Consider the following 18,634-nt stretch of genomic DNA (forward strand, 5'->3'; position numbering starts at 1 on the left):
TGTGTGTGCACATATTCATTCGCGTGTGTGCACATATTCATTCGCATGTGTGCACACTATGCATGTGTGCAAATCTGTATGCATACTTGTGTCTGTGCATGCACATGGCTGTGTTTGTGTGCACACACGTGTGTTTGTGTGTGTGTGTGTAATTATTTCTGCATATACATGGTAATGTGTGTAAGCAAGACTGAAATGGTTGGTTTCAGTGAGATCCAGTTCACCTCTGCCCTGGTCTCCTGGCTGGTGATCGGAGAGTGGATCACAGGGAGATGGGGAAGTGGATCACTGGGTGATCTGGGGACTGGATCTCAGGGGGAACAGGGGGAGTGGATTGCGAGGTGATCAGGGGAAATGGATCACAGGGGGATCAGGGAGTGGATCACAGGGACTGGGGGTATGGATCACAGGGGGATCAATGGTTGGGACATGTGGTGACCCACTCTGACAGGTGGCTGGCAAGCTTGTTGTGGGGTTGGTGCAGGCTGACCACTCACTCTCTCTGTTCTGCAGGAGGGAAGGTTTCATCCCCAGTAACTATGTGGTGGAGTCCAGAAACCAGCTGGAAGCCTACGAGTAAGTGGTGCAGATGAGATGCCGCACTGCCCTGGGTCATGAGCCGGAGCCCTGAGTCAGTACAAGCCCAGCAAATGGCAGTACTCCTGAACTACACTGGGGCTGTCCTCACCTTCCAGTCACCTGCGCTTGGCTCCTTCCTCAGCCACCTCCCTCCTACCCCTGCACTGTGATCTCGGTGGGGACTGAGCCTTAAGGAGCCAGTCACTGAGAGCCCACTACAGAAGGAACTTCACAATCCTACAGCTCCTGGCACAACCTCCCACAGTACTGCCCTACCAACTGTTCTGCCCTCCCACAGTACAGCCCTTTGACTGTTCTGCACTCCCACAGTACTGACCTTCTGACTGCTCCACACTCCCACAGTACTGACCTTCTGACTGTTCCACACTCCCACAGTACAGCCCTTCCGACTGTTCCGCAGTCCCTCAGTACAGCCCTTCCGACTGTTCCGCAGTCCCACAGTACAGCCCTTCCGACTGTTCTGCAGTCCCACAGTACAGCCCTTCCGACTGTTCTGCAGTCCCACAGTACAGCCCTTCCGACTGTTCTGCAGTCCCACAGTACAGCCCTTCCGACTGTTCTGCAGTCCCACAGTACAGCCCTTCCGACTGTTCTGCAGTCCCACAGTACAGCCCTTCTGACTGTTCTGCAGTCCCACAGTACAGCCCTTCTGACTGTTCTGCAGTCCCACAGTAGCCCTTCTGACTGTACCTCACTCCCACAGTACAGCCCTTTGTCTCGGTCTGGGTTGTGTGGGTGCCTCAAGAGTGGGCTGAATCCCACAGCTCCGTGACTCTGGGATGAACTCTCCGGCGAGGGAACATCCTGTGCTGTGATCCTGGCTCTGGGATCTACCCTGTACACTTCCCACGACGGGCCCCTCCCTGAGCAGAAGCTGAGCCAACTCCTCACCCACTCCTTCCCAGAGGAATATCGCAGCGTAAGATGGGGCAGACTTGCAGGGTGGTGTGGTGTGTGACATGACCAGAAGCTTCACTCTGTCTCCCTTCTTTGCAGATGGTACAATAAAGAAATCACAAGGAGTAAAGCAGAGCAGCTTCTGAAGCAGGAGGTAAACATTGTTCCCACTCCCTCTCCATACCATGTGCCAGCAGTGTTGAACAATCAGTGTGGTGCGGGACAGTGGGCAGTGTTTGAGAATTAGAGGATGCCCAGTGTCCCGTCAGACTCTCCTGGGGCAGGATGCCAGATCTCAGATCCCCTCTGCACAGCCCTTCAAGTATCCCCCATAGGTTAAATCCTCCCACGTGACACCATGGGGCTGTGCTGAAGAATGCACAGCTCTGCAAATTTGGTTTCCTCTTTCCAGCGGTTGCATTGCTGACCCCTTGCCCAGGGATTCGCTCTGGCTGGGCCAGGAAGCGGCACTGAGTGCTGCTGCCTAGTGTTGGTTCTGTGGACGGGGTCTGCTGCTTGTGTCAGTAAACCCTGCACACCTCGCTAAGCCTAGGGCCCAGCCAGGCATTGTTCCATTTACAATGGCTTAGAGCTCAATCCAAACTTCCCCGAGTCCCCTGTAACTTCCCTAAATTCAGGTTATTTTCAGCCTGTGCTGTCAATAGCCCAGTTGCTCTTGTTCTGGCACTGTGATTGTCATTGTAAATCCCCCAAACACATCAGGAACCATGTTGCTGTTTGGTTTATGAATAGATGCTCTGAGATGCCCTTTGACCTGCCAATATCTTTTATATTTTTTTTATAAAAGGAGGCTTATTAACATATTTACAAAATCTATATCACTCTCAGTTCTGTATTTACTAAAAATATATCAAGTTAAAATGTTGTCATTGTTGTTCAGGGTTCACTCCCAGCCCCTGCAGCGCCCACCAGTCCCGGAATGCCTCCAGAAAGCCCCTGAGCCCTGTGTTCTCCCTCTTCAGGGACATGGATATATCCTCTTAAGAGGGGCAGGCAGCTGGCTCAAGCAAAACCCCCGAAGGCCTGCTGCCTGGTGCTGTGAGTGGCTACCTTGGCCAGGCCCAGGAGTAGAACGATGAGGAAGTGCACCCAACTAACCTGCCTTGTACCAGTCAGTGCAGTGACGTATGCTTTCCTTTGTAGGGAAAGGAAGGCGCCTTTCTCCTCAGGAACTCCAGTCAGCCTGGGAAGTACACAATGTCCGTGTTCAGCAAAACACCAGGGTAGGTCAATCTGCTTTTCAACCGTTTGACTATGTGGCAAAAAGATAAGATCTTTATTAGTCACATGTACATTGAAATGCAGAGTGAAATGCATCTTTTGTGTAGAGTGTTCTGCGGGCAGCCCGCAAGTGTCGCCACACTTCCAGCGCCAACATAGCATGCCCACAACTTCCAAACCTGTACGTCTTTGAAATGAGGGAGGAAACTGGAGCACCTGGAGGAAACCCACACGGACACGGGGAGAACGTACAAATTCCTTACAGACAGTGGCCGGCATTGAACCCTGGTCGCTGGCACTGTAATAGCGTTACGCTAACCGCTACAGAGAACAGCAATCCCAGCCCACTCACACTGGGACAGACAGAAAGACCAAGGTTCATTCACTTCACCTTGCAGCATTCGGCTGGCCCTTGGTGGAACTACAGTGGAGTTGTTGACTTTTGTTATCATTTAGTCAACGTAGACAAAGGGTGAGGAAAAGCCCAGTGCTGGAGAGCCTTGGGGGTCATGACGAGACATTGTGTGCCCATCCTGAGCAGATACATTCTCATATTATTCTCTCTGTCTCATATTACCCACAACTTGTATCATCAAATGTTACTTTCTGAATCTGATTTGTATTTGATGGAACCAGTGGTGTCCTCTTCCACTATCTTCTCACGGAGTCTGTTCCACACATTGGCCACTCCCTCACTGTGGGTGAGTTGGGAAGTTGCCCCTTCAAGGGGAAATTGTGTTTTCTGGTTCTATTCTTCCAATCAGGGTGTCATGGTCAATACTATCAATGGTATTAGAATCCAGCCACAGCTCCTCCCAACTCCCTCTGCAGGGAGAATGTGCCCTTCCTGTTAATAACTGGACTGCCTGCAGATACAGAAACTTGCCCCATGTCCGTTAGAAACCCCTACAGTTCTCTGTTGTCCCTTCTGCACTCAGTTTACAGTGAAGAGATCCTTTTTGGTTGTTTAATCCCTTCTCAGGAGCAGGTGCCACAGTAAATCACCCAGCCATCACTGTCCTGAATGTTTACAACTGAGCCTTTGCCGAGATGGTTAGAAGTTACAAGTGAATGATCTAACTTGGCTTCCACTAACACACAATGTAATGTTTAACCAATTCAACCTACTCTGGGAAGGGCTGAGGACACTGGATCCAGCAAAGGCCCTGGGACCAGACAACCTCCTGAAGGCCATGCCTTTAGCTAAACTGTTCCAGTCCAGTGACAGCACTGGTGCCCACCTGTGAGGCAGAGGAAGATTGCCCAGGCATGCCCTGTTCGCTAGAATCAGGACAAGCTTGATCCAAGAAATCAGCACCCACTTAGATGGCAGCATTAATCCAACACAGATGGCAGAGTGTTAGTGATTCCCTGACTTTGAGGGAGCAGTTGTTCCAGTGGGTTTTGAGGATCCCAGAAACATCGATATCAATTGGAATCAAGGGTTGCAGATCCACCCCACACAATGGAGGAGGTAGTGGCTGCTGGAGGGAGTCATCTCAGCTCCAGTACATTGTCATAGGAATTCACAAGATCACAAGACAAGGGAGCAGAAGTAGGCCATTTGGCCCATCGAGTCTGCTCCATGAGCTAAAGAAAAAAATGAAAAAGAAGAACAAGAAGAAAAAGAAAAAAAACTATTCCTTTCTAGCCCCATATGGGCCTTATCCCCATATCCCTTGATACCTTGACTAATTAGATACCTATCTATCTCCTCCTTAAACACCTCCAATGATCGGGCCTCCACTGCTGTACGTGGCAAAGAATTCCATAATTTCACTACCCTCTGGCTAAAGAAATTTCTCCTCATCTCTGTTTTAAACTGGTACCCTCTAATTCTAAGATTGTGCCCTCTGGTCCTGGACTCACCCACCAAGGGAAACAGCTTAGCCACATCTACTCTGTCCAGTCCTTTCAACATTCAAAATGTTTCTATGAGGTCCCTTCTCATTCTTCTGTACTCCAGTGAGTACAGTCTAAGAGCCGACAAATGCTCATCATATGTAAGCCCTTTCATTCCGGGAATCATCCTCGTAAATCTCCTCTGAACCGTCTCCAATATCAGTACATCTTTCCTAAGATATGGGGCCCAAAACTGCACAGTATTCCAAATGAGGCCTCACCAGTGCCCCGTAGAACCTCATCAACACTTCCCTACTTTTATACACTATACCTCTTGAAATGAATGCCAACGTAGCATTCACTTTCCTTACTGCCGATCCGACCTGGTGGTTAACCTTTAGGGTATCCTGCACGAGGACCCCCAAGTCCCTTTGTACTTCTGTACTTTGAATTTTCTCTCCTTCTAGATAATAATCTGCCCGTTTATTTCTTTTTCCAAAGTGTACAACGGCACATTTCTCAACATTGAATCTCATCTGCCATCTCCTTGCCCATTCTCTAAACTATCTAAGTCTCTCTGCAACCTTCCTGTTTCTTCAATACTCCCTACTCCTCCACCTATCTTGGTGTCGTCTGCAAACTTAGCCATTGACCGCAGTGGTTGCAGTGTGCACCACCACCCGTCCATCTTCAGCTGCTTCGCCAGTGCCCTTCCCTACACCTTGTGCAGAGGTGACCATGTTGGGAAGTATGCAGTTCCACTTGCTCGTCTTGTGCAATCAACATCCTTGCACGTACAGATTTCTGCACATAAGCATCTCCAAGCAGAGAGTCTGTTCCTAGCAGACATTAAACAGCATCACTGTCTCCAAAATCACCCCCTTCCCAACCCCACCAACAATGTCCTGGCCCAAGGAGGGTCACTACTAACTGGAAGCTTAGCTAGATTGATGGTGTAATTCGTATGGTTACAATGGTATTGCATCTCACCCCAGGCTCATAGATGGTGCAGACAGGCAGAGTCACTTGTCTCCTCTGTCTGTCTACACCAGCTATGAGCCTGGGGTATGATGCAATACTCTGCACTTGTGCCCTATCAGTGCAGCTCCCACACTTTCATAAAGAACATAGATAGGGTGAGTGCACACAGTCTTTTTCCCAGGGTTGGGGAATCAAGAACGAGAAGGCATAGATTTAAGGTGAGAGGGGAAAGATTTAGTAGGAACCTGAGGGGCAACTTTTTCACCCAGAGGGTGGTCCGTATATGGAATGAGCTGTCAGAGGAAGTGGTTGAGACAGGTATATTTACAACATTTAAAAGGCACTTGGACAGGTACATGGATCAGAAAGGTTTAGAGGGATGTGGACCAAACATTGGCATATAGGACAGGCTTAGATGGAAATCTTGGTCATCATGGGCCAGTTGGGCCGAAGGGCCTGTTTCAGTGCTGTATGACTCTATGACTGTCTAAGACTTTCCAGTACAAGCTTTCTCTTGGCAGCCCCTCTGTCACCTGAAAGATTTTTATTCCATTGACTGCAGTGGTTGCAGTGTGCACCACCCACAAAACGCACCGCAGCAACTAGCAAAGACCACTCCGACATAGCCCCTATCGCCCAGAGGAACAAGGGCAGCAAGCACATGGAGACGCCAGCTGTTCCAACCCAGGCACGCACGCTCCTAATGGACGTAACCATTGGGTTTGCTCATTCCTTGGGGGCCCAAGGGATGAATCTCCTCACACACCAGCGCTGAGAGAAGACTGTCACCAGCACTGTTCAGACAGCAGCTCACTGCCATTGCTTGAAGGCCGATTGTTTTGCCCTTGCCAGCTACACTTGGGTTCTTGGAATGAAAAAAGGAAGCCTCAGTCTTTATACCTCTGCCTCCAGTCTACCTGGATACTAGCCCTCCATCTCCACTCCCCCTCAGTCTCATTTTACCACCACTGTCCTGGGTTAATGCCAAAGGATTGAAGGGAAGTAGCATGAAGGGAACATATGCTGGTGGATGATCAGCCAGGATCGTGCAGTAGTAGCTTTTTATGTTCTGCATACTTTGAGTTTCCTGGAAATGTTGGATTCAGTGTCGGTGAATTTGAAATAAGGTGCAGCTAGTGCAAAGATCATTTGCATCAAATGAAAGAGCCGGTGTCCTGACACTGGAGAAGTATTTTCCTTTGGCGGGGACTTTGCATACTAGAAACAATGGGGTTGCAGCAGGAGGCACCTGAGAGAATTCGCTTCGAATGAAAGCCATAAAACATCAGCCATTACCCCTGCTTTCAAACTGGGGAGGCATTGAAAGAGGTTTTGACTGGATGGTGGAGGTTTCTGTGATGTTAGGGAGAAAAAGATCCCAGCAATGTACAAGGATTTTTATAAGTGTTCTTCATCCAAATTACTCCCAGTATATATTTCTCAATGCTGGAAGGAACATTTCAGAGTTGGGTGGTCAGTATCATTGTATCTGTGCTCTATCATTGCTCAACAGCAAAATTAACACCAGAGCTGTGAGTTTAATAAAGTCAAAGTCAAGTTTATTGTCATGTGCACAAGTACATGTATGCACAAGTGCAATGTAAAACTTACTTGCAGCAACATCACAAGCACATAGCATCAAAAACACAACACCCACAACGAAAACATAAATTATACAAAATTATACAAGAAAGAACACAATTAGAACAAAAGAAAACACAAAGTCCATTGTTGTACAGAGTGTTCAAAGTGGCCATAGTGTTGCTATACTAAGGTAGTGATCAGGGTTGTGCAGGTTGGTTCAAGAACCAGATGGTTGAAGGGAAGTAGCTGTTCATGAACCTGGTGGTGTGGGACTTCAGGCTTCTGTACCTTCTGCCCGATGGTAGCTGCAAGAAGATGGCATGGCCCAGAAGGTGGGGAATCTTTGATGATAGATGTTGCCTTCTTGAGGTAGTGCCTCATGTACTGTAGATACTACTGATGGTGGGGCGGGATGTGTCCATGATGTATTGGGCAGAATCCACTATTTTCTGCAGCTTCTTATGTTCCTGCATATTGAATTGCCATACCGGACTATGATGCAACCAGTCACGATACTCCAAATTTTGCAGCAAACCCCAAATGTTCATACCTCTGTCACAAGAAAGTACAATTTATTCTTATTAATGCAAAGCCAGAAATGATTCCTCCACCCTCATGGTCGCTGAGAAGGCAGAGGGGAGGGAGCAACTCCTGGAACTGCTGTCATCGTGGTTTTGAAAATGTTCCAACTCACAGTCAGACAGCCAGTGCCAGCCAGGCAGAGGTTTAAAGTGAAGGGAAGATTTAAAAGGGACCTGGGGGGCAACTTTTTCACACAGAGGGTGGTGAGTATGTGGAACAAGCTGCCAGAGGAAGTGGTAGAGGCTGGTACAATAATAACATTGGAAAGATATTTGGACAGTTACGGGGATAGGAAAGGTTTAGAGGGATATGGGACAAATACAAGCAAATGGGCGGTGAGTATATGGAACGAGCTGCCAAAGGAAATGGTAAAGGCAATTACAATTACGTTATAAAGGTATTTGGACAGTTACATGGATAGGAAAAGTTCAGAGGAATATGAGCCAAACCAAGGCAAATGGGACTAGTTCAGTTAAGCAACTTGATTGGCATGGATGAGTTGGGTTGAAGGGCCCATTTTCATGCTTTATAACTCTATGACTCTGACTGTAACCAGAGCAGGCGATGACTTCTGTCCAAGATAGGGTGGTGAGCAGCTCGGATGAGAAGCTGCAGTTGGTAGAGGTCAAGGTCACCCACTTTATAGCAAAAGATCCTGCCTGCTACACTGCACCTTATTGGTGACGACTGCTTCAGCTGCAGAGTGTCAGCGATGGCAGGAACCAACACTGATTGAGTGGCCTGATTCACTGGACGGTGCAGATGGAGACCAACTCTTCCAGAACTGTTGGAACTCATAGAGTCATAGAGAGATACAGCATGGAAACAGGCCCTTCGGCCTACTGAGTTCATGCCAATCATTAACCACCCATTTACACTAATAGTACATTAATATCAATTTCTATTCTCCTCACATTCCCACCAACTCCCCCCAGGTTCTACCCCTCACCCATATACTAGGAGCAATTTACACGGCAAATTAACCCACTGACCAGCACACCTTCAGGGTGTTCCTGGGACGTCCGACCCCTATTTGACTTCCAAAAATGCATCACCTTGCACTTGTCTCTTCCCTTGTTTTCCTTGGTATTCTGGGATAGATCTCATCCAATCCTGGGGATTTAACCAACCTTGTGCGTTCCAAGAATCTAACACATCCATCTTCTTAATACTGACATTCTCCGTACTATCAACATACCCCTCCCTGAACTCACTATCCTCCACGTCCTTCTCCTTAGGGAATACAGACAAGAAGTATTCATTCAGGACCTCACCTATATCCCCTGGCTCCACACATAGATCATCCCTTTGTACCTAAGGAGACCCACTCTTTCCCTAGCTACTCTCTTGCTCCTAATATACATAGAATGAATTAGGATTCTCCTTAATTCTACCAGCTAAAGATATTTCATGGCCTCTTATTGCCCTCTTAATTTCCCTCTTAAGTACTCTCCTCCACTCTCTATATTCCTCAAGGTTATTACAATGGGTCTGGTGTCACCTTCAAACTAACAGGGGAAGGAGGGAGATGCAAGAGACCGCAGATGCTGGAATCTGGAGCAAAAACAAGATGCTGGAGGAATTCAGTGAGTCAGGCAGCATCTATGGAGGGAAATAGTTGATGTTTCAGTTCGAGATCCTTCATCTCGATTAAAAGATAGAGTAGAGAAAGCCAATATAAAAAGATGAGGGGAAGGGGGCAAGAGCTAGCAGGTAATAGGTGGGTCCAGGTGAGGAGGGATGATAGGCAGATGGAGGAGGGGAGAGTGGAAATAATAACAGAGGCTGGGAGGTGAGAGGTGGAGGCGACACAGGGCTGAAGATGATGGAATCTCATAGGAGAGGAAAGTGCAGCATGGAATCAAGTGGGGGAGGTGGGGAGGGCAGAGGGGAACAGTGGGGGAGTGGAACCAGTGGGAGGAGTGTGTGGGTGATGGGCAGATGGAGAGGTGGACGAAGGGAAAGAAATGGTGGTGGGGGCTAGGGTGAATGTCGGAAGAACTCAGTAGATCAGGAGGAGAGAGAAAAGGGACAGAAGCGAAGCAGCTTACCAGAAATTGGAGAATTCAATGTTCATGCCGTCGGGTTGTAGACTACCCAGGCGGAATATGAGGTGCTGTTCCTCCAGTTTGTGTTTAGCCTCACCCTGGCAGTGGAGGAAGCCAAGGACAGATTTCCTTCTCTAAAGGACATTGATGAATCAGATGGGTTTTACTTCAGTCAGCTTGTTGCTTGGGCGCTGGTGGTGATTGTAGTTTTTAAATAACCGAAGCCAGCTACTGTCATGGGATTTGAACTTGTATTGTGAATTACTAACCCTGTAACATAATCAGTGTGCTACACACCTCGTGAGTGCTGATCACAAGTGGTTAGTGAAATGGTGTGTAATTAGAGGTGGCGGAGGTTGAAGGAAAATGTGCGAGATTTTGGGTTTCTGTCAGTTGGACTCGGGGCAATCTGTCCCCAGTGGTGAAGACAAGGAGTTGGAGGGGAACAGAAGAGACCTGTTCTACAATGGTGAGGTTGAGTGGCCTTGAAGTGGAAAGAGATGGACCAGGACCGACCTTGGGTAGCCAGAGTGAATGAAGGGTAGGGATGCCGTTGAATCACTGTTAAGTTTCATGCCATTCCTCACCTTCATGAGCACCAAAGTCATAAAGTGAAGAGGTTGTTTTGAGCTGCTAATTCGGGACGTCCTGTGCACAGATGTGAGTCTCGGGTTCCGCTCAGCTGGGCCAACTGCACCTTGCCCCTTGGCATCTTCCTGCGGTGGAGAGGCAGCAGACCGTGAAAAAGAGGGAAGTGGAACCGTGAGCTGGTGCAGAGCTTTGCTGTGAAACATCCAGCAGCAGCAGCACATTTACATAGTAAAACAACAGTGTGCAGCTCGCTGGCTTTACGTATGATCCCCCTCTCATCCTGGGTGACAGGCATGCCACAAGGTTGCACTGACAATGGTCCTTTCTGTGGGACAGGTCAAGAGAGTGTCACCTGTTTGTGGTTGGGCATCAGAGGAGGGCGAGGGATAAGCCATGAGTCGGTTTTTCTGTCCTGGATTTCCTCCCGTTCCCTTCTCCCCACCAAGAAACCCCAGAGGTTCAATCTCACCCCCTCCGAGCTCTGGCCCCCAAGTATTGGGCGGGAGCTGAACTGCTTCTCCTGTGAAACAAACTGGGTTTGTTGAACTCTCAGAACTAGCTGCAGCACAGTCAGGTTTCCCCAAGCGTTAATAACCTTCTGATTTACATAATCAAATCGATGGTGACTGGTTTTAAATAGCATAGAAGTTTCCCTTCTGCACCAGCTCTCCTTAAGTTCAGGGAAAAAAAACATCAGGTGCTTTTAGAAAGTGTCCTTCCCATTCCAATCATCTCCCAAGGCTGCTCGGAACTGGGGAAATATACTCACTCTTGCAGGCACCTGCAGATGGGAGCCAGATCTAGTTATGGGACAAACAGTGACTACAGTGAGTGATGGGATGCCTCTTCAGCCTCTGTTTCTGTGTATTTTTTCTCCTTCATGCTGTCATGCCTCCTGGGCACGATCAGATACCCCACCAGACCTGAGGCTTGAAAGGTAGAATTTCTCCTGAGCTTTCCTACTGTGTGTAGAGACCGGAGATCGAGGAAGTGATTAGGAAATGCCAGTTTTGGGTTGTTAAAGGGAAATTGTGTCTACCTACCCTTGATGAAGAGAGGATCAAGAAGGGAAACACACACACACACACACACACACACACACACATGCGCGCATGCGCACACGTACACACGTACGCACACACACACGCGTGCACACACACGCGCACACATACACGCGCGTGCACATACACACACACACACATATATATATATACACACACAGTATAGGCTGCCTTAATAATGTTCCAGAAAATAGGTTTTTCATCAGGATTGGAGGTCATCAAATATAAGGGGAGTTGTGGTGAGAGGTTGCTTCTTGGACTGGATGGGGTGTACAGTGCAGTGGTGTTCCTCGGGGGTCATACTTTTTACATTAATAACTTGGTGTACAAGGCACAATTTCCAAATGTGCAAACCTGGATGTGTGTGGAACTGTGAGGGGGATGGTTACAGGAGGGATGGATGGGTTGGTGGAATGGGTGGATGGGTTGGTGGAATGGGTGGATGGGTCGGTGGAATGGGTGGATGGGTTGGTGGAATGGGTGGATGGGTCGGTGGAATGGGTGGATGGGTCGGTGGAATGGGTGGATGGGTCGGTGGAATGGGTGGATGGGTTGGTGGAATGGGTGGATGGGTCGGTGGAATGGGTGGATGGGTCGGTGGAATGGGTGGATGGGTTGGTGGAATGGGTGGATGGGTCGGTGGAATGGGTGGATGGGTCGGTGGAATGGGTGGATGGGTCGGTGGAATGGGTGGATGGGTCGGTGGAATGGGTGGATGGGTCGGTGGAATGGGTGGATGGGTCGGTGGAATGGGTGGATGGGTCGGTGGAATGGGTGGATGGGTCGGTGGAATGGGTGGATGGGTCGGTGGAATGGGTGGATGGGTCGGTGGAATGGGTGGATGGGTCGGTGGAATGGGTGGATGGGTCGGTGGAATGGGTGGATGGGTCGGTGGAATGGGTGGATGGGTCGGTGGAATGGGTGGATGGGTCGGTGGAATGGGTGGATGGGTCGGTGGAATGGGTGGATGGGTCGGTGGAATGGGTGGATGGGTCGGTGGAATGGGTGGATGGGTCGGTGGAATGGGTGGATGGGTCGGTGGAATGGGTGGATGGGTCGGTGGAATGGGTGGATGGGTCGGTGGAATGGGTGGATGGGTCGGTGGAATGGGAATATGGGTGGCAGATGGAATTTAATGCTCAGGAACATGAAGCATTACATTTTGGTAGGGAGAGTGGGAAGAGGCAATATGAACTGGGGGATGGAGGAGCTGGGGGTTATAGGTGCACTGTTCACTTAAAGTGACAGGGCTGGGAGATGACACTACCTAACAGGGCCCCAGAGTACAAGAGCAGGAAGGCATAATGACCTTTATAAAATAGTGTACACCAGGGAAGATGTGAAGGCTTTGGAGAGGATGCAGAAGAAATAATCCCTGGGATGAAGGACTGAAGTTCTGTGGATGGACTGGAGATGCTGGGTTTGTTCTCCTTGGAAAAGAGGAGGTTGCAAAGAGATCTGATTGGAGGCTTTAAGGCCATGAAGACAGAGCAGATCAAGACAAACTGTTCCGCTTAGTGCAGGGGTCACATACTGGGGATATAGAATGATGTTGGTTGACAAAGGAACCGAGAGTGACGTGGAGCAGCTGGGGTGAGTGATAGCAGAGTTTTGTGTCGACACTACATACTGCAGCCACTGTTCACCGGTGGTGGAGGGAGTGAATTTAGGATGGTGAGTGGGATGCCAATCATTATTCTGGATAACATTGTGAGTTAAAAATGTTGAGGAGAATGTGGGGAGAATAAGTGGGATTCATGTAGGATGAGTGTAGATGGTCAGCATGGACTCAGTGGCTGAAGGGCCTGTTTCCATACTGTATCTCTCCATGACTGTATGACATTGATCTTCATAAGCTGTATTCATCCAGGCAAGGGTGGAGTATTCATCACATTCCTCTACTTGCTGTAGATCAGGTGAAAATCTGTGTGCGGGCTGCCCCCAGAACACTCTACACAAAAGATACATTTCACTGTGTGTTTTGATGTACATGTGACTAATAAAGATATCTTATCTTGTCTTAACTGAGCTGACACCAGAACACTGTCCTTCTCTTCACACTCTTCTGTGTCACAGGGATCAGATCGGTAAAGTCAAACACTACACAGTGTGTGTGACAGCCAACAACCAGTACTACCTTGCGGAGAAACACACTTTCAACACGATTCCTGAGCTGATCAACTACCACCAGCATAATGCAGCAGGTACGGTCAATGCCTAAACCTCCTCCCTGCCCTGCGCAGCTCAGTACTGGCAGTGTGTCCCCCAGAGAGCACCAAGCGTCAGCTCGGTCAGCACCACCAACCTCGTCTCCTGAGGCAGAAGGTTGGGGATCAGGCACCAATTGACCTGATGGAAGTGTATAAAAATATGAGAGGCTTAGACAGGATAAACAGTCAGAGTCTTTTTTCCATGGTGGGAATGTCAAATACTAGAGGGCAGTGCTTTAAGGTGAGAGATTATTGGAGATTTACAAGGCAAATTGCTTACACTGGGAGGAGTAGGTTCCTGGAATGCACTGACAGGGGTGGTGATTGGCCTGTAAATGCTGCATGTTGGCTCAGAGATGCACACGAAATGCTGGAGGAACTCAGCAGGTCAGGCAGCATCTACGGAGAGACCTAAACAGTCAACATTTTGGGTCGAGACCCTTCATCAGGACTGGAAAGGAAGGGCGGAGAATCTGGAATAAGAAGGTCGGGGGGACGGGGAGGAGTACAGGCTGGCAGGGGATAGGTGACTCCAGGTGAGAGGAGGAAGGGAGGTGGGTGAGGGAGGGGGGGAGATGTAAAAAGCTGAGAGGTGACAGGTAGAAGTGGCAAAGGGCTGAAGAAGGAGGAATCCAGTAAGAGAGGGCAGTGGACCATGGAATAAAGGATGGAGGTGGGGAGTAGATGGGCAGGTCATGAGGACGGGGCAAGGGATGGGTAGGTCATGAGGGTGGGGGAAGGGGAATGAGAAGGGGGGAGGGGGCCACGGGAATGAGTGAAGACAAAGGAGAAAAGAAAAAAACAGTGGCGGAGAGAAGAAGAGGGGAGGGGTTGCCAGAAATTAAAGAAATCGATGTTGAGGCCGTCGGGTTGGAGACTACCAAGGCAAAATATGAGGTGCTGTTCCTCCAACCTACGTCTGGCCTCAGTGTGGCAGTCGGGGAGGCCATGGATAGACATGTTTGTATGGGAGTGGGATGTGGAATTGAAGTGGGTGCCCACCGGGAGATTCCTGCTTTTGTGGTGGACGGAGCCAAAGTGCTCAACAAAACGATCACCCAGTCCGCGTTGGGTCTCACCGATGTAGAGGAGGCCGCACCGGGAGCACCGGACGCAATAAATGACACCCTCAGATTCATAGGTGAAGTGCTGCCTCACCTGGAAGGACTATCTAGGGCCCTGAATGGTGGTGAGGCAGGAGGTGTAGGGGCAGGGGTAGCACTTGGTGCGGTTTCAGGGATAAGTGCCGGGAGGGGTATCCGCAAAGAGGGAGGGACGAGTGGACAAGGGAGACGCGGAGAGAGTGATCCCTGCAGAAAGTGGAGAGGGGGGGAGGGAGAAGGTGTGCCTTCTGGTGGGATCCCATTGCAGGTGGCGGAGGTTGCGGAGAATGACGTGTTGGATGCAGAGGCTCGTGGGGTGGTAGGTGAGGACAAGGGGAACCCTGTCCCTGTAATGTTGGGGGGTGGATGGGGTGAGGGCAGACATGCAGGAAATAGAGGAGATACGGGTGAGGGCAGCATTGGCGGTGGTGGAAGGAAAACCCCGTGTTTGGATGTCCTGGAGTGGAAAGCTTCATCATGGGAACAGATGTGGCAGAGGCAGAGTAACTGGGAGAAGGGGATGGCACTGACTCCCACAGTTACATTGAACCCACTGTCTCCCACAGTTACCCTGATAACATCTGGTAACCCTTCCCCTCTTCTTCCCCCTTCTTTTTCTCCTTTGTCTCCCCTCATTCCTGTGGCCCCCTCCCCCCCTCTCTTTCCCCTTCCCCTGCCCTCATGCCCATCCCTTCCCCTGCCCTTACGACCTGCCTGTCTATTCCCCACCCCCTTCCCTTTACTCCATGGTCCATTGCCTTTCTCATTCTGGCTTCTGCCCTCTTCCTTTCCAGTCTTGATGAAGGGTCTCGACCCAAAACGTTGACTGTTTATTTCCCTCCATGGATGCTCCCAAAACCTGCTGAGTTCCTCCAGCATCTTGTGTGTGTTGCTCCAGATTCCAGCATCCGCAGAATCCCCTGTGTCTCTGTTGACTCAGTGAGGTTGGCCAGAATGCACAGATGGGCAGTGAATTTGTGCACCTCTGCTGGTCTGCTTTCGATGAAAACATTGCGTCAAGCAGAATTTGATGAACATATTATTTTGTTCGTCCATTGCAGGTCTTGTTACAAGGCTGCGTCACCCGGTATCCTGGCAGACGAGCAAGGCCCCTTTGACAGCCGGATTTGGTTACGGTAGGACTTTGCACCAGCACAATTTATTTTTAATAGCATGCTTTAAATGTCGCCCAGAATTATATATAACCCACAACACAGATACAAGTTGTTTGGTACTTCTCCTTCATTTCAAATCTCTTCTCATCTTTCTCCTTCCAATTCCACAAATATTGTTGTTCAGGAAGACAGTTCTTCACCACCTTCTCAGTCAATCAGGGATGCGCAATGAATGCTGAGTAAAATGAAGAGAAAGCACTAAAGATCCCAGCAGGAGTTGTGTTTGGACCATGCTGGCAGCTGTGAGCTATTGGAAGAGCAGAATGTTACATGCAAGAAGTTGACAGGCAAATGGCAAAGCTGAAGCGGTTTAAACTGGGATGTCCTTGTGATTAGCAAATTCATCGTATTGAAAATTTGGGAATTTCTGAAACGTGTTCATGGAGTCACATACCACAGATATAGGCCCTTCAGCCCACCACATCCATGCCAGCCATCAAAGACACATCTATATTAATCCCATTTACCAGGGTTTGGCCTTCAGTGCCTTGGCAATTCATTTGCACATTCAGATATTGCTTCAATGTTGTGAGAATTTCTGCCTCCATCACACCCTCAGGCAGTGCATTCCAGTTCCAACCTCCCTCTGGGGGAAATAATTTTTTTTTAGGTCCCCTTTAAACCTCTTACTCCTCACCTTAAACCTTTGACCTCTGATTTTAGATATCTCCGTTATGGGGAAAGGTTTCTACTCTATCTGTCCCTTTCATAATTCTGTAGACGTCTATCAGGTCTCCTCTAGCCTCCTCTGCTCCAAGGTAATTTCTGTAACAAAATCTCCCAGCATCAACCAGGTGCCAGACTATATTAGATTTAGTTTTGGGAAGTGGATGAGATCTGTAACAACCTTTTGGTGCACAGTATGAACGTTTATCTGAAAGGGCCATCATAATAGGCTATATTGCATGCATTCCTGGTTGTCACACTACAAGAAGGATGTGATTGTTCTGAAGAGACTGCAGAGGAGATTCACAAGGATGTTGCCTGGATTGGAGGACTTTAGTTATGGGGAGAGGTTGGATACGTTGGGTTTGTTTTCCCTGGAGTGAAGGAGGTTGAGGGGCTACCTGATTGAAGTACATTAGATTATGAAATACATGGATAGGGTAGATAGAATCATTTTTAGGGGTTTCAAAACACGAGGGCATAGGTTTAAGGTGAGAGGAAGGAGTTTGAAAAGGGATCTGAGGGATACATTTTTTTACACAGAGTATGGTTGATATCTGGAACATGCTGCTAATGGAGGTGGTGAAACCAGATACAATCACTATATTTAAGAGGCATTAAGACAGACATTTAAATAGGCAAGGCATTGAAGGATACAGACTTAATGTGCACAAGTGGGATTAGTGTAGATGGGCAAAAGGGTCGGCATGGATATGACGGGCCGACGGGCATGTTGCTGTGCTGAATGACACTTTGTATGATTGACTTCAGTGTAATTTTCAAAAAGGGAGAATTGCAAGACAGTTACTAAGACTTGGATTTGGGGAAGTTGCCCACCACGTAACACCAGTTTCCATGGTGAACTGGGCAGATATTTGACCCACTATAATGTCAGAAGAGGCGTACACAAAGAACTTCATGTAATACTGAACAAATTTCTCCCTGAATGTCAAAACTAAAAGCCCCAGATGAGCAAAATTGGATAAATGACAATATAAAATTAAAAAAAAACAATATGACATATTCTAACATACTCCCTAGTGAGTGGAGAACATCAAAAGACCATCAAAAGGTGACAGAAAGATAACAAGTGCTACACAAAAGTGTGTGAAGGAAATAACGATATCAACCACTCTCAAAAACTGAAAGAGATATTGTAATTGAAAATAAGGGAACAGTGAGTTGGTTGCCTCTATACACTAGAGCAGCTTCCAAATTCTTTTTGCTAACTGCCTTTTAGCTTTAGCATTTTACCTTTTAATTTAAGTGCCAGTGATAAATCCCTCATTCCTTCCTCTAACCACACCCACATGAAAACAATGTGTCTTCTCCATTCCAATGGCTGACTTATCTTGTTTAAGATAAATAAGCAAAGTTAGACATTATTTATTGCTGCTACCTCAGTTTGGTTTTCCCCAGGCCCGTGATCAAAATACACTCCATGTCCAGCCCCATTTGAAGGACCAAATCCTAAATTCACACCATTTACTAATCTTACTAATCTTAAAACTGACACAGTTCTCAATGTTAATAACATGAAAGACCACAAAAGAAAACCAGCCATATATGACTATAATAATGAAAAATAATACATTATATCACTTTTAGTTTTACATACACTTTCTTGTGAACAACCTTAGTAAGTTTCTTCAACTCTTGCTGAACCACTCTCCACCACAGTTCTGAAAACCCTGCTTTGATGCAATCAATTGGTTAAAAAATTATTGATTGATCAGTGTTTGGAAATGTTATGCATGAGAATATCGAGACCGGTTTATTTAGGCCTAAGCATTATTCTTTTTGGAAATGCATTATAAAATTCTGCATTAGGATTGAGGGGAATTATGACACTGCCTCTGCAGTGGTGTTGTAGACTGTCTTTAATAAATGCAATTCTGCTGCATCCGCTAGAATCTAGTGCAACTTTAACTTGCAAACCGAGACCAATGCTTGCAGAATGCATGTCATTTACATGTTAGCTGAAAGCCAGGGTGGTTTATTGGTTAGTTGTGTTGGGAGGTAGCCCCAATACTCCCAGCCCCTTGTGAAGCC

The 18,634-nt window shown here is 48.1% G+C and overlaps 1 protein-coding gene across 4 annotated transcripts in view; it reads left to right on the forward strand.

Annotated features, from left to right (window-relative positions):
- The window catches only part of btk (Bruton agammaglobulinemia tyrosine kinase), an 89,603-nt gene that overhangs the window by 46,417 nt on the left and 24,552 nt on the right, over positions 1-18,634 (forward strand). For all 4 annotated transcript variants that reach the window (XM_052021449.1, XM_052021452.1, XM_052021451.1 and 1 more), the window contains exons 8-12: positions 514-576; positions 1,597-1,651; positions 2,662-2,741; positions 13,505-13,632; positions 15,803-15,877. In XM_052021449.1, coding sequence (XP_051877409.1) covers positions 514-576; positions 1,597-1,651; positions 2,662-2,741; positions 13,505-13,632; positions 15,803-15,877 — 401 coding nt within the window. The remainder of the gene's footprint in view (positions 1-513; positions 577-1,596; positions 1,652-2,661; positions 2,742-13,504; positions 13,633-15,802; positions 15,878-18,634) is intronic.

The sequence above is a fragment of the Pristis pectinata genome, chromosome 8, assembly GCF_009764475.1.
Source record: "Pristis pectinata isolate sPriPec2 chromosome 8, sPriPec2.1.pri, whole genome shotgun sequence".
Lineage (NCBI taxonomy): Eukaryota > Metazoa > Chordata > Chondrichthyes > Rhinopristiformes > Pristidae > Pristis > Pristis pectinata.